At 38.6% G+C, this 18,422-nt stretch overlaps 2 protein-coding genes across 5 annotated transcripts in view; one reads left to right on the top strand and one right to left on the bottom strand.

Annotated features, from left to right (window-relative positions):
- cog5 (component of oligomeric golgi complex 5) overlaps window positions 1-18,422 on the top strand; it is a 90,257-nt gene that overhangs the window by 6,804 nt on the left and 65,031 nt on the right. For 2 of the 3 annotated variants that reach the window (NM_001045144.2, XM_087247485.1), the window contains exon 6: window positions 222-342. In NM_001045144.2, coding sequence (NP_001038609.2) covers window positions 222-342 — 121 coding nt within the window. Of the gene's footprint in view, window positions 1-221; window positions 411-18,422 lie in introns of all 3 variants that reach the window. The other variant, XM_087247484.1, reaches the window with a different exon arrangement.
- On the bottom strand, window positions 7,437-11,794 carry gpr22a (G protein-coupled receptor 22a). 2 transcript variants are annotated; one of them, XM_087246666.1, is made up of 3 exons: window positions 11,514-11,794; window positions 9,664-10,561; window positions 7,808-9,415 (listed from the first exon to the last, which is right to left on the bottom strand). In XM_087246666.1, the coding sequence occupies exons 2-3, from the start codon at window positions 9,747-9,749 to the stop codon at window positions 8,119-8,121; spliced, it is 1,383 nt and encodes a 460-aa protein (XP_087102792.1). In that variant the 5' UTR covers window positions 9,750-10,561; window positions 11,514-11,794; the 3' UTR covers window positions 7,808-8,118.

Raw genomic sequence — 18,422 nt, 5'->3', positions numbered from 1 at the left:
TTATCATAGTTTTTGGTCGCTAATACCACATATTATTGTGTGCACAGTCTATGTAAACTGTAATGCATGTTAGATCGAGTATTTCACTTTATCATAACGTGGCCTCTATTATCATTACCTTATCATTAACATTTCCTTATGGGCCTGTAGTAACCAGCACAAGTCATTTACGTTATTTGATGAACACAGGAATGAAGGCTAATGTTTATTCTGTCTGACAGGTGGCGTGTGACCTGTTGAGAAGGATTATTCGCATCCTATACCTGAGCAAAAGACTGCAGGGGCAGCTGCAAGGGGGCAGCAGGGAAATCACTAAAGCTGCCCAGAGCCTCAATGAACTGGGTGAGTGACCCATCATGATGTGCATCTACACAACCCTTATGTCCTCCAAAACATTCGCTCATAATGGAGTGGTCTAGATGAGTACTTCTGTTGTCTTTATTACAACATTAGTACTTTATTCTTGACATAAGACCTGCTTAAACTGTTTGTTCTTGGCTATGTTGTCCTCTCCTGCTGCCATCATTTTAGTGGGGTTATTTTCCGCTTGTTTCGTACTAGTGTTTAGCCTAAAGTGTCATTTAAAAGCTTCATTAGGGTAATTAGGTAAGTGTTTGTATGATGGTTTGATCTGTAGACAATCAAAAAAATATTGCTTAAGGGGGCTAATAATATTGACCTTAATTTTAATAGTGAACTGCTTTTATTTTAGTCGAAATAAAACAAATAAGTTATATAAAAATATTAATAAAAAATTGCTTTTATTTTGCATTTTCACGTACAATTTAGACATGTGCTTTTGTCATAATTTATTACCTTTCTGTTCTTTATATCATAAATATTGTACAAATATTATACTTTGTTTGCAAAGGCAACATTATTATTTTTATATGGTATTGCACGTGCTTTCAGGTGTAACATTAGCAGCATTTGCCAATGAGCAATAAGAAGCTATGCAAACAGCTGTCAATATTGCTGATAGTGTTATCACAATACTAGATGATTTTAAAAACGTCTATTTCCTGCTAACATATCAGCACGTTCTTACACATCTCTGATTTGCCATTGTGTTCACATGCTCAACAGAAATGACTGCCATTGGTTGTGGAGGTCATTTTTAAATAAATAAAAACATTTTTAAAACTATAGTACAGATTGTTATTAAATTCCAGTATCGTAACCACACTAATTGCTGAATAATAATCTGAAATTTGACAATTGCATGTTGATTTTTCGGTTACACTTTATTTTGATGGTCCATTTGATTATTAGTAGACTTTCTGGTTAATATCTGTTAATACTGCTCCTTTAACAGATAAATTAACTGACTATAAAGGCTCGCACACACCAGGACGCTTTTTGTTTGCGTTTATCGTCAGCGTTTTTCTAAATGTTTTTCTAGATTAAAACCCAAGCTTTTTTACTGGCAAAAAGCAGAAAAATATGCAAAATTACTCCTTCACATTAGATAGCGCTACACAACTTTACGCTTCTGACCCGCTTGTAAAACAACCCTTTTTGTTAAAGTTACTGGCGATTCGAGCAAGCATAGTGGGTTCAAGTAACAGCTCCAGCTCTACCGATGAAGAAATGATTATTGTTCACCAGTGCAATAACCACTCCACGTTTATATCGCCTCTGGGCATCTCTTTAATAACAGTTTTGTGCTTGAGTGCCTCCAAGTGGTGTTTACTGTTACTTCAGCAGCTTCATGCATATGAACAAAAGTGCTAATCTCATTGCCGTTAAAAAACGAGCATGAGGCGGTTCTTTAAAAATGACGCTTTCACGCCTGGCATTTTGTGTGTTGGTGTGCACATTTGCACCAATGTGATCATGCACACCAACGTGCAAAATTTAGACTTCATTTAGTCATGAGGCGTGAAACGTAGACAGAAAATGCGAGCAAAAAGCATCCCAGTGTGCACAGGCTTTAAGAAAGTGTACAAGTACATCCCAACTTACACTAATCTAATGAGAATTAGTCGGCATGTAGATGCAATGTCACTTAAATTCAACAAACCAACCATCAAAATAAAGTGACAGATTTTTCTGTATAATAAATGCTGCTCCAGCTGAACACAATGCTTTACTGTCAAATGCGCATGACTATCGCATACAATTTATCATGCAGAATTAGCTGAAAGCGATAAAATGAGCAATGAGCTGCAAATAATTCCAGAAGAACCTTTGCAACTTATTATCCACATGTTTTAAAGTCTTGTCAGTTTAAACTCTTGATATTTGGTTTTCTGAGAGCAGAGACATGAATAGAGTAACTTTCACGTGTCAAATGAAACCAGGTTATGTCAAAAACATCTAAGGAGACGTTTTCAACGCTAAATAACTCTTTAAAAATGTTTTGCTGAGTGTGCAAACGCAGGTGCGAGGACTGTCTGGAACTGGTTCTGGGATTGTCTGACCCACTTTGGAGATATTTTAGGTTGCACTTCATCAAAACCGTCTTAATAATCAGCTGACCTGAATAGCATTTACAAGTCACTTTAGTGCCAGTAGTGACCAGAGTGCATTATAATAATCTCACGAAGCTTTAAAGTTGACATGAAATGAAAATTGACCCCATTTACTTTCTTAATGTCGTCTTGTCACCCCTCAACCTCTGTTCTGTCATTTGAATCCAATAATGAATCAGTTCCTCTTGCTTTCCATTTTAAATCCTGTTTCCATTTTGTTCCATGTGGCATTTCTAGTAAAACAGGATTTTCTTTCTCCCCGAATACTGTTTCATGTTGACTTTTAAGATTGTTCAGCTGATCTTCTCTGTAATTTCAGAGCGCTCTCATAGCGTTACCTGGAATTCATGTAATTGTGGACTATATCTGAAGTGTAAAACTTGTTTAAGCTCCTGTGTTTAATGGCTGTAATATATTTATAATGACTCCTATGCTATTGACCTTCTGTTTGTACATTTGCCTAGATGTCATATGGACAGATAACGTACGATGCAAATTCAGTGTGTTCTTATTGCAAGTTTGATATGGTACAGTAAACACGTCTTCATTATTGAGTCCCAGACCCTGTGGAAACGTTTCCAGGGAAGATCAGCAGGTACTTTTTTTTCCCGAATTATATTTGCATTTTTGTTTTCAAGTAAAGCTAAATCAATGTAGAGAAACAGTAGTTTTCCATTGTGCATTCAGAACGCATGCAAATTTTTAGCATTTCATGCTGTGGACAGAAACGCAAAGTATTTCCATCTCTCTTTTTTCTCTCTCTCTTACACACATTAGTGTTTCCAAAACAGTGAACAGCTCATCTAGACTGCATTTTAAGTCATAGTACGTTCACTTCTGATGTGAAAGTATCCAAATTTAGAGTAATTTCTGCATGCATTTTCACAGAAATCACAGAATGTAAGCTCTGTGAAGAAATTAGCTACCATTTGATGAACAAATGTGTTTCAGCTCTTTTGTGTGCATTACATGAGGTGCTTTTTTGCCAGTTAAATATCTCAGCCAATGTTGGCAGTGTACCTTTTGGAAGAATGGTAGTCTTATATTGTATGTGACACAATATGTTTCAGTAATGTTTTCTCTATTCATTGAATTATTTATCATGTCACAGTGTGGGTCATATTTGGATTCGTCTCACCCAGCTAATGGATTACAGAGACATCTTTGCATTAGCATCACCATCCAAGATGAGACAATTAGACTGCCCTAACAGTACCTGTCCTTTTTTTTTCACCGGGATGCTCGGCTTTTATGCCATCCCTCCTCCCCCTCAAGGTATAACATGAACAGCCAGAGTCTGATTTTATATCATTATCTGTATGTGCAGCTCTCTGGCATCCAGCATAAGAAGCCGTCTAACAAATCTCCCATTAGGCAGCTTGTTTAAAAACATACTGTCTTACACGATAGAAAAGCTTTTTGCCTGTAGGTTTTGACAATGTTTTATGGCACATGTTAGATCACAGTCTCTCTTTTTTTCCCCCTCAAATACAGCAGGATGCAGCCCTGAAACCGCAGAAGCAATTAAACTGCTTGCTTTTTTTGAAGTCTGTCGCTGTCTGGTGTCTTTTAAATGCTGTTACAAGATACCCAATGAGATGCAGTTGGACAGTGATTGGGTCGAGCTTGAGAGTTCGTAAAACTGCTGATGGCATCATGTTATTGGATTGTAAACAAGACAATCAGTAAATTATAATGGAGCCTTGAAGGTTTAATTGACAAATCGCTTTCCTGTTTACCATGTGGCACAACTGGTGGAGATGTTAGCTGAGACATCAATGTGTATCAGTGTAGGGATGGGCAGATTAAACACTACCATGCACAAATAAATATACAGTTGAAGATGAAGTAATCAGGCCCTCATGCAAAATTTTAATTATTTAAAAAATACTTCCATGATGGCTCAGTGGTTAGCACCGTCGCCTCACAGCAAGAAAGTCGATGGTTCTAGTTCCGGCAGGGCCAGTAGGCAGTTCTGTGTGGAGTTTGCATGCAGTGTTGGCGTGGGTTTCCTCCGGGTGCTCCAGTTTTCCCCACAGTCCAAACACATGCGATATAGGTGAATTGAATTAACTAATTTGGCTGTTGTGTATGAGTGTGTATGGGTGTTTCCCAGTCCTGGGTTGCTGCTGGAAGGGCATTCGCTGCATAAAACATATGCTGGAATAGTTGGCTGTTCATGCCACTGTGACAACCTCTGAAATGGAGACTAAGCTAAAGGAAAATGGGGGTATGTGTTAAGGGTAGAGGATTATACTTCCATGTATATCAATTTCTTTGCTAAACTGTCCATTATAGCGCAATATTCAAACACTCATTTTTTCTCATATTATTTTATCATTGCTTCCCATTGGATATTTCTTTGGTTGATCTCATTGTGTACTCAAAAGCCTGAATTATGGCTGTCCTAACACAATAATGGCAGCACACCATTTTACTAACAAGATTTATGGGTCTATTGTCTGCTTTGTACTGTACGGATGGCTACCAGATGGATTGATGAACAGTTGAAGGAGAACTGTAAAAGGCTTAAGGGGAGATTGACTAGGGCAATGAAAGGAGGTGAAGGTGTTTTTATTGGCGGAGGACACGTATGTGACCGCTGTCAGCAGTAATGGCATGATTGAAGTGGGATCAAACTGAAGGAATGATGCTGTCATTGAAGAGAGGAAATCAAAGGCAGATAAAAACTGATGGGAAGTAAGATGAACCACGTGCTCTTTTATATTAGTATGTGGGGGAAATGTAACCGCGTGAGCCACAGTGTTATCTTACATATTGATGTACATTGGTTTTGCTATTTTGGACCAAAGTAATATGACAGCTTAAACACTTTGATGTTTGCTGATAATTTATTTTAAACCATTGTCAATTGAAGAATCTTCAAGTATTATCTTTAAAAGGTGGTTTCACTAGAGAGTGCTCTTAAATCGTTGCAATGCCCACTTATTATAAGCAATGCTTGTCCAGTTTATGGTGTTCATGAAGTAGGCAGGTACGGGTTGCAGTATTTTGGTATGTGGCTTATTTATTAAGGTAAAGAATTTAGGTTCAATGACACAATACTTTTCATGTGTTGTTTTTAAGTATGATCTGGCAACACTAATAAGTCCTTACATAGCCTAACTGCTTTTTCTTGCACCACATGTAACCACATTAAAAACAGAATCACATCCAAAGTATGTTGCATATTTAAATATCACGTTTTATTTCAGTATGATGGCATATTTTCAAGTGAAACAGGGTTGAAGTTATTTCTGTGCTTCCTTTTATCTTTCACTTGCAGCAAACTAACAGTTGGAGGGGTGTGGCTAAGCATATTTTGTCAAACTGACATGATCAGGATCATTTTATTTCAGATCTCTTATTTTAAACTCCCAGAATATTTTAATGGAGTTGTCTATTTATAAAGTTATTTGCTTTCAGAAAAGTGGGCAGATTTACATCTAATATGGGGTGCTTTACACAGGGGATTTGATGGTTTTTGTTTTGTACATCACCTGAACTGCACCTGTCAGTCAAATGAAGATGAAATGTCAATCACGGGACTTTGGACTCAGTGACTCACGCCTTAGGGAATAAATGACTGACATAGATGTCATGATCAGTGTAGCAAGGTAAGGGGAATAGATTGGGTGAATGAAATCAGACGGTGGACAGAAATGAATGTTCCTACACAGAGATGATGCAATCCACCTTTTGGTTTGGTTACAGGCTCTAGAAGAGACCGGAAGGGAGAATATTTGATTCTTGGGAGCTTCTAATAGATCTGATGCTATTTTATCATTTTGTTTTAGTAGGTTTAGTTAGGTTTTTTGTGCTTTTAAACAGGACTGAACAATATATTGTTCGGTGGGTATCGATATCGCATTTTGTGTATCTGCAATAATAATAGTCACATTGCAGGATAAATTATTTTTTAAAGATTAAAAGTTGTTAATATATTTTTATTATTCATACAATGGTGACCATGTTATTTTACATTTGAATGTACATTTGAATTTGAACTGCCTGGAAAACAATAATGCACTGTTTATTTGCTTATTTACTGTTTATTTTATTTTTTTTACTTGTAAGTTAAGCAAATGCACTCTATAGAAAAAGACTTGATCAGCCCAGTTGATTAAAATTGATGAAATCTTTTCAAATAGAGCTATTCAAATCATATCAAATCATCTAATTTTAATCATACGGCAAAAATTGCAGCAAAACAAAATGTTGCAAAGTCCGATTTTTCCAATATGTGCAGCCCTAAGCCTTTGAAGTTAAGATACAGGCAATAGTGGTAACACTAAAATATTGAGGATTGGCATTAACAAGGGAAATAGTAAATTTTATTAGTGCTAATGTGACTTCGAATTTTTCAGAACACAACTTAAAAGCATATTTATCCCAGTTTTGGCATCCATTTTGACTGGCAGGAGCCCCATTTGCTCACTTGCAATCATATTTTTGTCACTGCATGCCTATTACAATTGCTTATACAGCTTGTTTACCTTCATTTATGAGCAACCCCAAACTCATCAGAGAGCATTTTCTCCAAATGCCTTTGTATAATCTGTTGGATATTGTGATACAATTGGTTTAAAGGGTTCTAATAAATTGCCATGCGAGTTATTTCTCCACAGTATCGAACATAAAATTATGCCTGTTAATTATGTATGAATAATGCGAGCTATTGTCTAACACCATTTGCATCCGTTCCAGATTTTTAGCACATCAAGCCAACTCTCGGCTTAATTTTCAGCATGCATTGGTATGACATTGTCCCAAAGCAACTAGGTGTGTGACCTTTCATTGATGAAGTGCAATGTGTGATTATTTTTCCCAGCCTGCCAAAAGATACAGTTATCACCCTCTAATCCAGTCTAACCCATAATTAAACACCAACAGCTCAATGGGTATCATAAGGTCAAGTATTTGGAGTCAACACCTTTTCATTGACACTCCCCAACCACTTCATAACCCCAGCAGCTTTATTGGACGATATGCTGTACACCACCTCGTTTATACCTATAAAAAGAAGTAATTTTATGCCAACTGGTCATGCAAGTGATTTTAAATGGAAGCAGACCTTGCTTTGAAAGTCTTGTGACTTGTTGACCTGAGTAGTAGTAACGTTATCTCGCTTTTTTATTGCAGGGTAGAGGGCAAATAATAGATATCCACTTAATAAAGCTCATGCTTTAAATTTTTTAGTATTTATCGCTTATTTGTCACCAGTGAAATTTAAGGTAAAACAGAAGACATATAACCTCTTTTTTCATAGATTCAAAAATCTTTACTCCTAAAATTATGACCCAGTGTTATTGCACAAATCCGAAAAGAAAATCTGCAAATTTCGGGGGAATTTAATGCAAATGCACAAACCCAGGAGCATAATTTTCTACTTTACATTTGAGGTTTATACTTTGATATGTATGTACAATATCTAGGACCAGTTCAATAAAGCACATGCAGTATTTACACTTCAACGTCTATGACATCTACAGTAGTCACCATCACAATAAATAATAATAAATTACTCCTCTTCAGGTACTGTACAATTAATACACTTAAGTTCATTACTGCTTTGGATTAGTGGTTTCCCTTTTTAACGACTCTGTACCTGATGAGGATTTTTGCCAAAAATCGGCCCAGTAGCTCATTCCACATCCTCTGATGAGAGGCATTTTTGCCTGACCTCTGTCTCCTCGAAAGTCACCTTTTTGTTCCTTTTTGGGTCAATCCATGAGTTGTGAATGACCACATTGTTGGGCATAGGGTCAGCCTCAACAACTGACACAACACGCTTCTTCATTTTACTCTTTAAAACCTTCTGAAATTTCTGCCTAGTAAAGGCATAGAGCAGCGGATGAAAAATGGTGGTTCCGTAAGCCATGACCAGGAAGCCCAGTCTGAGACGCACAGTGAAATTGCTGGGCCCCACACTTAGGATAACCGTGTTGAGCACAGTTATGGGTGTCCAGCAAAGCAAAAAGGTGGAGATGATAAGAAGCGACATGCGAAAAACCCTCTTTTGCCTTTCACGGCGTTCCCTGTGCCGTTTGACTGCCCTGCGGAGGGCTATGATCACAGATACAGAGGTACGCATACCCAAAGGTGCATTTCTGCCTGCACTGCTTTGTGAGGCATCAGTAGATTCTGGTTGAGTGGACGTCATAGAGATGGTCTTTTTCTTTCTTGGTTTTTTCTTGGGCACCGAATGGAAGCGTGTGCCAATGCGGATATTCAGAGCCTGCAGAATCTTGTAGTAAGTAACCAGCATGACCACAGCAGTGAAGAAGAAGATTGGGATCTGTGCCAGCAGGTGATAGTACAGTCCCAATTCTGTGTAGTATTCGTTTGAAGGCTCTTCAGCCTCTGTCTGATTCCTTTCATTACCAGCCTGGCTGAAAAAACCCTCTTCTATGAAAGGTACCAGAAAGCTGAAGAATGATAATGCCCAAATGGAACCTAATAGGGCCACTGCACGTCCCATTGTCAGAACTCTATTTGCAGGCCGAACTGAGATGTCGTATCGGTCTAGTGTGATAGCCAGCACATTGGCAGCAGTGGCCACACTAGCAAATGACACACAAGCCTCATGAAAGCAGCAAATAAGTGCATTGTTGCCTTCCAGTGGCAAAAGCACCACCACTATCGTAAGTGGGATGCATCCCACACAAACCAGCACATCCAGAACATGAAGGTTCATGGTTACAATGTTGCTGACAGAGCTCACCAGGTTTGACTTCATACAGTAAAGAGCCAGCACCGTCAGGTTGCTACTGAGACCCAACACAATCTCCAACATGAGGAAACCCGTAAGAGACACCTGGAAGCTGACAGGGTAAGGAGTTTTCAGGTCCATTTCGAAATCAAGGGGTTCAATGTTATCGAGGACAGTGACGTTGCTCATGATGGCCTGGAATCCCAGCACAGGAGGGGTATGCATTCTCCTACAGATTAAAAAAAATTAATGAAAAAAATTGATATATTTACAGTTCTGTAGCAAGTCTTTGAAATGTTTGATGTTTTTCTAATGATTCTATGTCTATGGCATGCTACCGAATACATGCTTGCATCACTTAAACTTATAAAATTCTACATATAAGGGACCACAATTATTGGAAAATTTAACAAGCACAAAACATTTGTCTTTACAACACATTCACTTAAAAAATGTGCTCAGACTAACGAAACTCACCCCTCCCTTGTGTTCCCTGTCCTCGTTAGGTGCTTGTTTAGCAAACCGAAGCGCTGATGTGTTAGACTAGATGGCATAGACTCCATCCATACTCCAATGCCTCTTTATCTTACCAGTGTCCTTTGCTCCTTCAGTGCCATTCTGCTATGTACCTGCTCCGTTGTGCTCTTGTTCCTTAGTTTTCTGATGTCAAACGAGCTAAAATTTAACAAATGCATCAGCTGTCCCTATCCCCAGCATGGCACAGACTGAAGTGGGGACACCCCGGTTTCCTCAAACACCTCTCTGTAGGGTTGATGAAACACCGTCCAAACAGCTCATACCTCATTCCCTTGCATCCTCAGATTTCTGTGGGAGGATGTGGGAGATGGAAACACTCTCTGCTCTTCCTTTTCAGAGCGTGGGAAGGGTTTGTGCATTGTAATATCCACGTGGTCCTGACATGAAAGCTGTGTTGTATTCAGGCTTGTTTTTAGCCTTTTGTCCTTTGTCTTGGCCAAACAGATCTTGCAGAAATGATCACGGACAACACCATGTCCCATCTTCAATGTTTATTCCAAGGTTTGTGAACCACAGGCAGAAATGTGCAACAGGTCAGAAGTGACATTCTCCCCTCAACATATAACAAATGTTCCACTGTCCTTTTGCAGAGTACATGGCTCTTTGTATTCCACCTGAGTAAGTCACATTCCCACCTGCTGTGCCACAATACAGCTCCAGGAGAACAGGCAGGTAGACAGCGGTAGACAGTAATCACAACAAGGTCACAGGTTTCCAGGGGGAAGGAGGTAGTCAGGCCGGTGCACTGTGTGGCATATATTTACCCTTTCTTTTTCACAGAGTTCATGTGGGACACCAGAAACGGAGGTCCATTCTCAGTAGTTTCACACTTATGCAGCTGGTAAATGCAAGAAAATGTTTGTTAGAATTGGTTAGTCTGAGTCATAAATGACCTTGAAATTGTCTACAGGAATGTGGCAGCCTCTTAGCATTTGTAGAAGCCTAAATATATTGTGGATTTTGAAAAATAAATGCATGCCATTTGTCCACAGATGTAATGCCGTTATTTTATGCTGTTCAAAGATTTGTGGACCCTTCCAGTTGTCTTTTGAAAATTTAATTCAAGTCATAGCTAACTTTTGGTCTTTGAAAGTGTCTTTGATGTAATTAGTTCAGGAATTAGTTCAAAAGCTTAAGCTCAATAGCAACTCATTAAACTAATGTTCCTTTGGAATAATGGACTCCCACAGTGACTGTGTGTGAGTGGTTGTTTGGAGAGCAGTTTGCAGTACACCCACACCATCCTTGCATGGGCTTTACTCCATGTAGAGCAGAATACTCTAAGCATATATCTCACTCTTTATGTCTGTCTGTTTTAGTGCTAGAAGGCAGCTTTCAGCACTAGCCAGAAGCAGTAACAGTGACAAGAGTGCTCGCATCATCTTCCCCTTAAGAGGATAATGGGTTGAATGGGTTTCGATTACTCAGTTTTGCTCTTTCCACATACATTAACAGAGTTAAATGTGTCAGTTACTGTGTTGGAACCACTGGAGGAATCACATAAAATACAGCTTGCATCTTTTGTTTTCCTTCTCAAATCAAGACAGTGCACAATTTTTCTTTAAAATAGATCATCATTTAATATTGCTGTCCACTGTACACAAAAACGAACTGCACTGAGTTAAAAGCATAATGTAAATCTGCTCATGCTAAACAGCAATTTTTGCATTTTACCCTGTGTTTAAAAAGTAAAAGTCAACTTCATATAGATGTCTAAAGTAATGGTTTGTATAATAAGCCATGCATTCCCCTTTATTGGATGCTCCAGGACAGAAAACTGAAGCTTTTACCTCTTGTTGCTGCCATAAGAGCGAGTGACCTGGTAGCCCATATATTTCCCAGTTTGAGTACAGCCATGCCAGGACGAGTGATCCAGGACATGCTTATCTGAAGGGATGAGTCTGTCTGTGCCTTTCTCTGAGTGCTCCCTCGACTGTCACAGGGGGGCAGGGAAGTCAGATGTTGTAGGATGTAGTGCCATGCATCTCGCTTAGAGATCTTCTCCTCTCCTCCCTTGTTCCTTCCCTCTCAGTCTTTCTCTCACCATCCCTACGTTCAGCGCTTTCAAAATGCCCTACCTACTCATCTCTCTCCTCCTCTGCTCTCTCTCTCTCTCTCTCTCTCTTCCCTCCCACCTCCTCTCATCACTCTCGCTTTCCCTCCCCCTTCCTCCTTTTTTTCTGCTGTGGTTTATAACACTCTGGTTCCCGATTGGTCTCCTGTAATAGTTGTAACCCTTTCTTGCCCTGTTGCTCAAATAGGGTATTCACCAACAAGTGAGACAATGAAAGCATGAAATTGTTCTGTATTGTCTCCTTTTCTTAACTTTTAATTTCTATTGTAAATGCCGTTTTGGCATGACTAAAGTTAAAGGTGGAGTAAATGCAAAACTATTTATAAAAGCCCTAAGCAAGAATATGCTCATTTACAAGGCTCCATCAATGCCTTCATGATGCAAACATGACAAAAAGCGTCACTTTCTGTCAAGTTTTTTTTTTCTTTTTTTTTACCATACGTGTGTAGGCGTGTTGGTGCACACTGGTATGGAGAGAAGCAATGGGCTAATTATGAAACATTGCTTTCTAAACAAATTCAAATCCATTGTTGTACATAACAAAGAAGTATATATCAAAAGGCTTTAAATCACCAAGCTGAACGTACCTGTAAATATTTCAAGGTGGGCATTAATATTTAAACTCTTTATTCAGACACTGTCCAAAGACAGTTGTCGGGAGATGCGAGGGAGAATGTGTGCACACATTTTCAATATGCTTAGACAGAGCTAGTGGCTCTAAAAACTCTATTTACTTCAATTTTAAAAGCCTGTCTTATTCAGCATTTCTTGTATCTATCAGTAATAAGCACTCTCTTTATGCTGTTATCATTCTCTCTTTGTATAAACTGCCGTATTGAGTGTGTTTGTGTGATTCTAGCTTGATAATATCACTGTGACTGATGCTCACTGAGTGGAAGCAGAACTCCAGAAGCCCTGGGTGAATTAACCCGTGCTTAGCAACCGCAGGTTTCAGGAGCGGAAGGTAAGATGCCAGCTGCCAGCTCACTGGGAGAGGCGTGAGGGATGAAAAGTCGTGGAAAATGCTCCCTGGAGCAACCTCCTAGAATAAAGCATTGCCCACTGAGTCTCTGGCTTGACCCTCTGGGATGCCACATAGCAGTTTTCCCTCATACATGTGCCTGAATCCCATCGGTTTGCTCATAGCTTTGTCAGTTTTATAAAGGTATTACATTTCTATCCACATTTTTAAAAATACAGTATGTACAGTAGGGGTGGGAATCTTTAGGGACTTTACAATTTCGATTCAGGGAGTCACGAAACTATTCCAAAGCAAGTCTTGACCTACATTTTATCCTATATCTTTGGCTCTGCAAATTTATCTTTCCAACTTTCCAGTGAGTTTCCATGCTTGTTTATGATTGGAATCTATGTCAACTGCCATTTTATAAATTATTTATTTTATGAAAAAAGTTATATTCAGCATGAACAAGCACTGAATGTAACATTAAAACACCAGTATGCCAAAAGCAAATATAAAGAACAAACAGTACTCATTCAAAAGGAGAATATTACATTTTTTGTTTATTTGTTTGTTTATAAACTTTCAAATGTCTTCAAAGCAAAAATGTTTATATAAAAATATTTGGAAAATATTTGAGGTCAGAGCCACAGAGAACTAGCTTTAAAACATGGTAGTACACAACTTGGAAAACTTTCACTTCTTAGTCCATGTTTGCAGAATGAGTGTTATTCACCTTGAGATAAGTTTGACTTAACACTGGAACCCACTGACTTTCAATATATGCAAAAAAAAAAAGTTTCATTAAACATTGAGCATATTCTGTCATTCTGATTTGGAATGAATTGAGAATAAGTAAATATCGTCAAAGGATTGTCTTTTTATTTGGGTGAACTTTCAATTTAATAAAATTTATTGTGCAGAAACAGGTATGCCACTTATTTGAACAGCAGAGAAAATCTAGGTCATCCAACCAGATTTTAGAGCTATCTTGGGGTCGTTGTGAGCTGTTGGTCATACCTCTTTTTTTCTGGCTCTGTTTTAAACCCTATTCCTCTGTGTCCTCCCTGGCAGTGTTGCATCTCATCCGTAGCCATGTGTCAGGTAGGACAGGCCAGAGAGCTCAGGCGAATGTGATTTGCTATCCCTAGGCAGTTCTCCAGTATCTGCTGTAAGATTTTAAAGACACTTTTCCTATTCATTGGTACACTCTGTTAACTTTAAAGAGGACCTAATATGCCCCTTTTTACAAGGTATCAAATAGGTCTCTGATGTCCCTTAAGTGTGTAGTAAAGATTCAGCTCAAAATACCACACAAATATAACCGTTTTTATAACCGTTAGAAACTAACCCTTTTAGGCTTTGATCTAAATTAAGCCATTTTGGTGACTACTGCTTTAAATGCAAATGCTCTTTTCAAAAAGGATGGAGCTACAAACGCCTGTGCATCAGCATAGTGGCAGATTCAAAAGAGGACTAATGCTACCTCTGTGAAAAATTGGAAATCTCAAAAGAAGAGGCTCAGAAAAGGGTAGTCAATGGAGATTACAGTGTGCATTTGTGCATCCTAAAACTGCACATTTACAATTTCTCTTAGTCGTTGGTTTTTATTTTCAGCAGGTACAGTGTAAAAACTCTAAAAGCAGATTGCTGCTTCTTACTTAGGGCTGTTTGTGCTAATGAGGGAGATCTCAAATTGTGTTTAGACCCCTTTAAAGTGATTTTTGCATAATAGGTCCCCTTTAACAAACACATTTGACCAACAACTTAAATAAAACAACCACCAAAACCCAAAGCCAAACAGGAAGTTCTGGTTGGCCTGTAGTGTTATATTTTGTTAGCTAACTACTCCCTCGGAGACTCGAGAGCTGTTCTTGGTCACGTTCCCAATGTCTCCAAGGGCTATCTGGCATGTGGGCTTGAGACATACCAAATGCAGATGACAGACCTAGTGGTCAAACTCGCCTCTGGCAGTCCAAAGTCCCCAAAGACCTACAGCTGTTTCATCACAACCCAGTGTAAGAACTGCACATCTGTTTAACTGGGTCTAAGTCAAACTAGTCCACTTCAGAAAGAAGACATTTGGGCACGTGACTGAACTGACTTTGGAGCATGTTATCATGTCAAACCTTATTTGTGTTTGACATTCAAATGCCTGGAATATGATGTAAGAAGATGCAAGGATCTTTTGGGTGCTCGTACAACAAATGAATGTAATACAGATGGTAATGCTAAATATAGTGCATTCTCCGATTCTGAGGTGCAAGGTTGTATTTTTTCCAGTAATTATGAATGACTCAAGTGAGAGCTAGATGATTATTTTCTACAGACAGCTTCAAACCCAATGGAAGAGACTATAGGAAATAGTATTGTCTTGTGTTTAATATATTTCAGAGAAGAAGATGCAAGGATCTTTTGGGTGCTCATATAACAAATGAATGTAATACAGATGGTAATGCTAAATATAGTGCATTCTCTGATTCTGAGGTGCAAGGTTATATTTTTTTTCCAGTAATTATGAATGATTCTAGTGAGATCTAGATGATGATTATTTTCTACTGATGGCTTCAAATGCAGTGGAAGAGACTGTGGGAAATGGGATTGTCCCGTGTTTAGCAGATTTCAGAGGCTTTAGTTGTATAAACAGTGTCAAGTCCCCTTAGCCTCTGCGGGGCCAACACGTCATTCTGTGACGCAAGGTTACAGTGTTAATGCGAGTCTGGATCCCCCACATCGTGTTTTCACAGAGACAGATTAGTGGGGACACCCTGACTGTGAACTTCTGCTTGCTGCGTATGTTGGTTCAGCTTTGCTTAGCCATCCCATAGGGATTCTGTCCAATCACAACAAAGCATTCCAAGTTCATCCACTTCCTGCCACAGTCCAGAGGGCTGTGTTTTTACGTGTTATGTTGGATCGGGGGAGGAGAAGGCATGGGAAAACGCTATCCCTTCGCGAGGGATGACCTTCATAAAAAACTCTGTCACCTCTCTGAGCCAATCTGGTCTGGACAGAATCTCTTTTTGACCTATTACTACTGCAGTCTCATGCTAATAAAAAAAGTGTTCATTCATTTTCTTTTCAGCTTCATTCACAGTGGAATGAACGGCCAACTTATCCAGCATATGTTTTACACAGCGGATGCCCTTCCAGCCACAACCCATCACACCCATAAACTCCCATTAACACACATACACTACGGGCAATTTAGCTCACCTAATTCTCCTAAAGCGCATGTGTTTTGACTTGTGGGGGAAACCAGAGTAGCCAAAGGAAACCTACACGAACATGGTGAGAACAAACTCCACACAGAAATGCCAACTGACCCTTTCGAGGCTTGAACCAGCGACCTTCTTGCTATGAAGCGACAGCGCTACCAACTGCACCACCTGAAACGAGCATTGTTAAGCTTAATTTTGTGTAACCTATGAAGGACAACTTTTAGTCTAAGCGCAGCACAGAAAAACACGAGATAAAATTAATGAAAAGGAAAAACATAATGCACATTACTTACTAAAAGGCTTTATTCTAATACTTACCAACTACCTCTTCAGTAAGTGTCATTTTTCAGTATATCATAGTCTAATCTTAAGACAATGACAATTGACCATCTTTACAAGGATGGTGTTTAATGGTCATCCGGATCTTAATTACTTGAAGGAAATAGTTAATATGTCTGTACATTTATAAAGCTATGCTTTGTATTATATCATCTTTGCATCAATTTACAAAACAAATAAATAAACAAAGTACCACTTATACAAAGGATTTCTAATGCATCGTCTATGCATCGACATTAAATTTGATGATGTTTTCTCCTCTGGCTGCCATTATCAGGCTCACACAATTTTTTTTCACCTTTTTTGGAAAGTCTTAAAATCACTATCATGGACTTTATCTTTTTTTTATCAGAACAAATAGAAATACAAATAGGTATCTGTGATACTCTCCTGTTTACAGCTCTCTAAGTTTACCCAACTATGATGACTTTTGTCTCATTAATATATTACCCTGTCATTAAATATTATATATATATATATATATATATATATATATATATATATATATATATATATATATATATATATATATATATATAAAGATCTAAATTACATTTTGCAATGCACCATCATCAATGTGAGTAGCACAATGATTGCTAGCCGCAATGGTTTACCACTCTAGGTGGGTGACAAGGCAACTCGATGTGTTATTGAAGTACACAGATGGCAGCTTGAACGCCTGTCTGAAAGAGCCAGCTTATTCTTCCAGTTGGTCAAATTGATGTGGGAGGACAATGTCTGACCTTTGGATGTGATTTCGGTGCGCAAGTAATGATTCTCTCAAGAAGCCGCTAGAGTGATCTTCACGGTCTTGTCACTTCTGACCAGCTGAATTGTGTGCGTTCTTCCTTTGGCCATCATGTATCATTGCAATTAAACATCTAAGGCAGACATTGGGTAGAATAGGAAGTAATTTGACAGAAAAAATAATCTACGCTTCTTTTAAGGCCAAGTACTGGTACTTGTTTTCAAGTACTGTGTCATGCATCATCTGTTTTTCCAGAAATATCTGTAGTCTATGCTTATCACCATTGTGATTTGTGCAGGTTATATTTTTGGGGGCTTTTTATTGAAGAAAATGGTGTATATAAGGGAATTATTTTTGATAAGGTCTAAATTGCTGTAATTTTCTTTGAAAGAAAAACCCTCAGTCAACATTACTGTCCCTTTAGTTAGATTACTCTGGCATTTTCCCATTGCAGACATTTTTTATTTATATTTTACACTGAAAACAAAGTACCGTTTTAGTGGGTTTGAGCATGTCTTTTGACTCAGTGCTCTGCTTTGTATTGAGTTCTTGAATATAAATGATTTTGAACCAAGTATTGCACGTTCAATTGACACTTTCTCTTTCTTGTAATTTCAGAGATGACTCTATCTACGCCAACAGCAATTACCTTTTTTTCACTTTCGTTTTAATCTCAAACAAATTGAGTGCCCCGCTTTGCGGGAATCACCTCCGCAAACCGACCCCATATTGAATTTGCACTAATGTTTCTTATCGGTCTCCTCTTTTTTTTCCCTCCGTAATGGGGAAAAAATTGCATTTCCAAGGTCACAGTTAGAATCGTTTTACACCATATTGCACACCGCACCTTCTCTCTGTGGAGTGGCTGTTTTGCTCCATTCCAGATAAATTCAGGTAATAACTGTGATTGATGCTGAGCCAACGGTCCTCTAGTGCTTCTACAAAAAAGAAGGACCTGCGAAGAGCAAACAGACTGTCATACGAGCGTCTTTTTCTGCATTCCATGGAAGCAACGGAGTCAAAAATCCTGATTGAACAAGCTCCTATGGCCCTCCCCCTGGTGTGCCCTCTGACCTCTTTGACCCCTGTATGATTTGATTTTGCTGAAAGATGAGGCCGCATTCAAAATGAAATACTAGTTAATTTATTACTGCTCACCACCCAGTATTAACTGCACACCTTGTGTTTTTAAAGAGATACTACATGCAGTTACTTACGATCGCATATTAATGCCTTTCAGATGGACCGACATGGACATATAGGGCCTGTTTACATCATGTGCACTTCATTTCTCTTATTGAATAGCTTTCCAATTTGTGAAAACATTTAGATTTATATTTAGCCACTTAAATGCAT

Source organism: Danio rerio, chromosome 4 (genome assembly GCF_052040795.2).
Source record: "Danio rerio strain M-AB ecotype USA chromosome 4, GRCz13ab, whole genome shotgun sequence".
NCBI classification, from domain to species: Eukaryota; Metazoa; Chordata; class Actinopteri; order Cypriniformes; family Danionidae; genus Danio; species Danio rerio.
The sequence above is the reverse complement of the archived record's forward strand: the minus strand, read 5'-3'. Positions and strand labels throughout refer to the sequence as shown.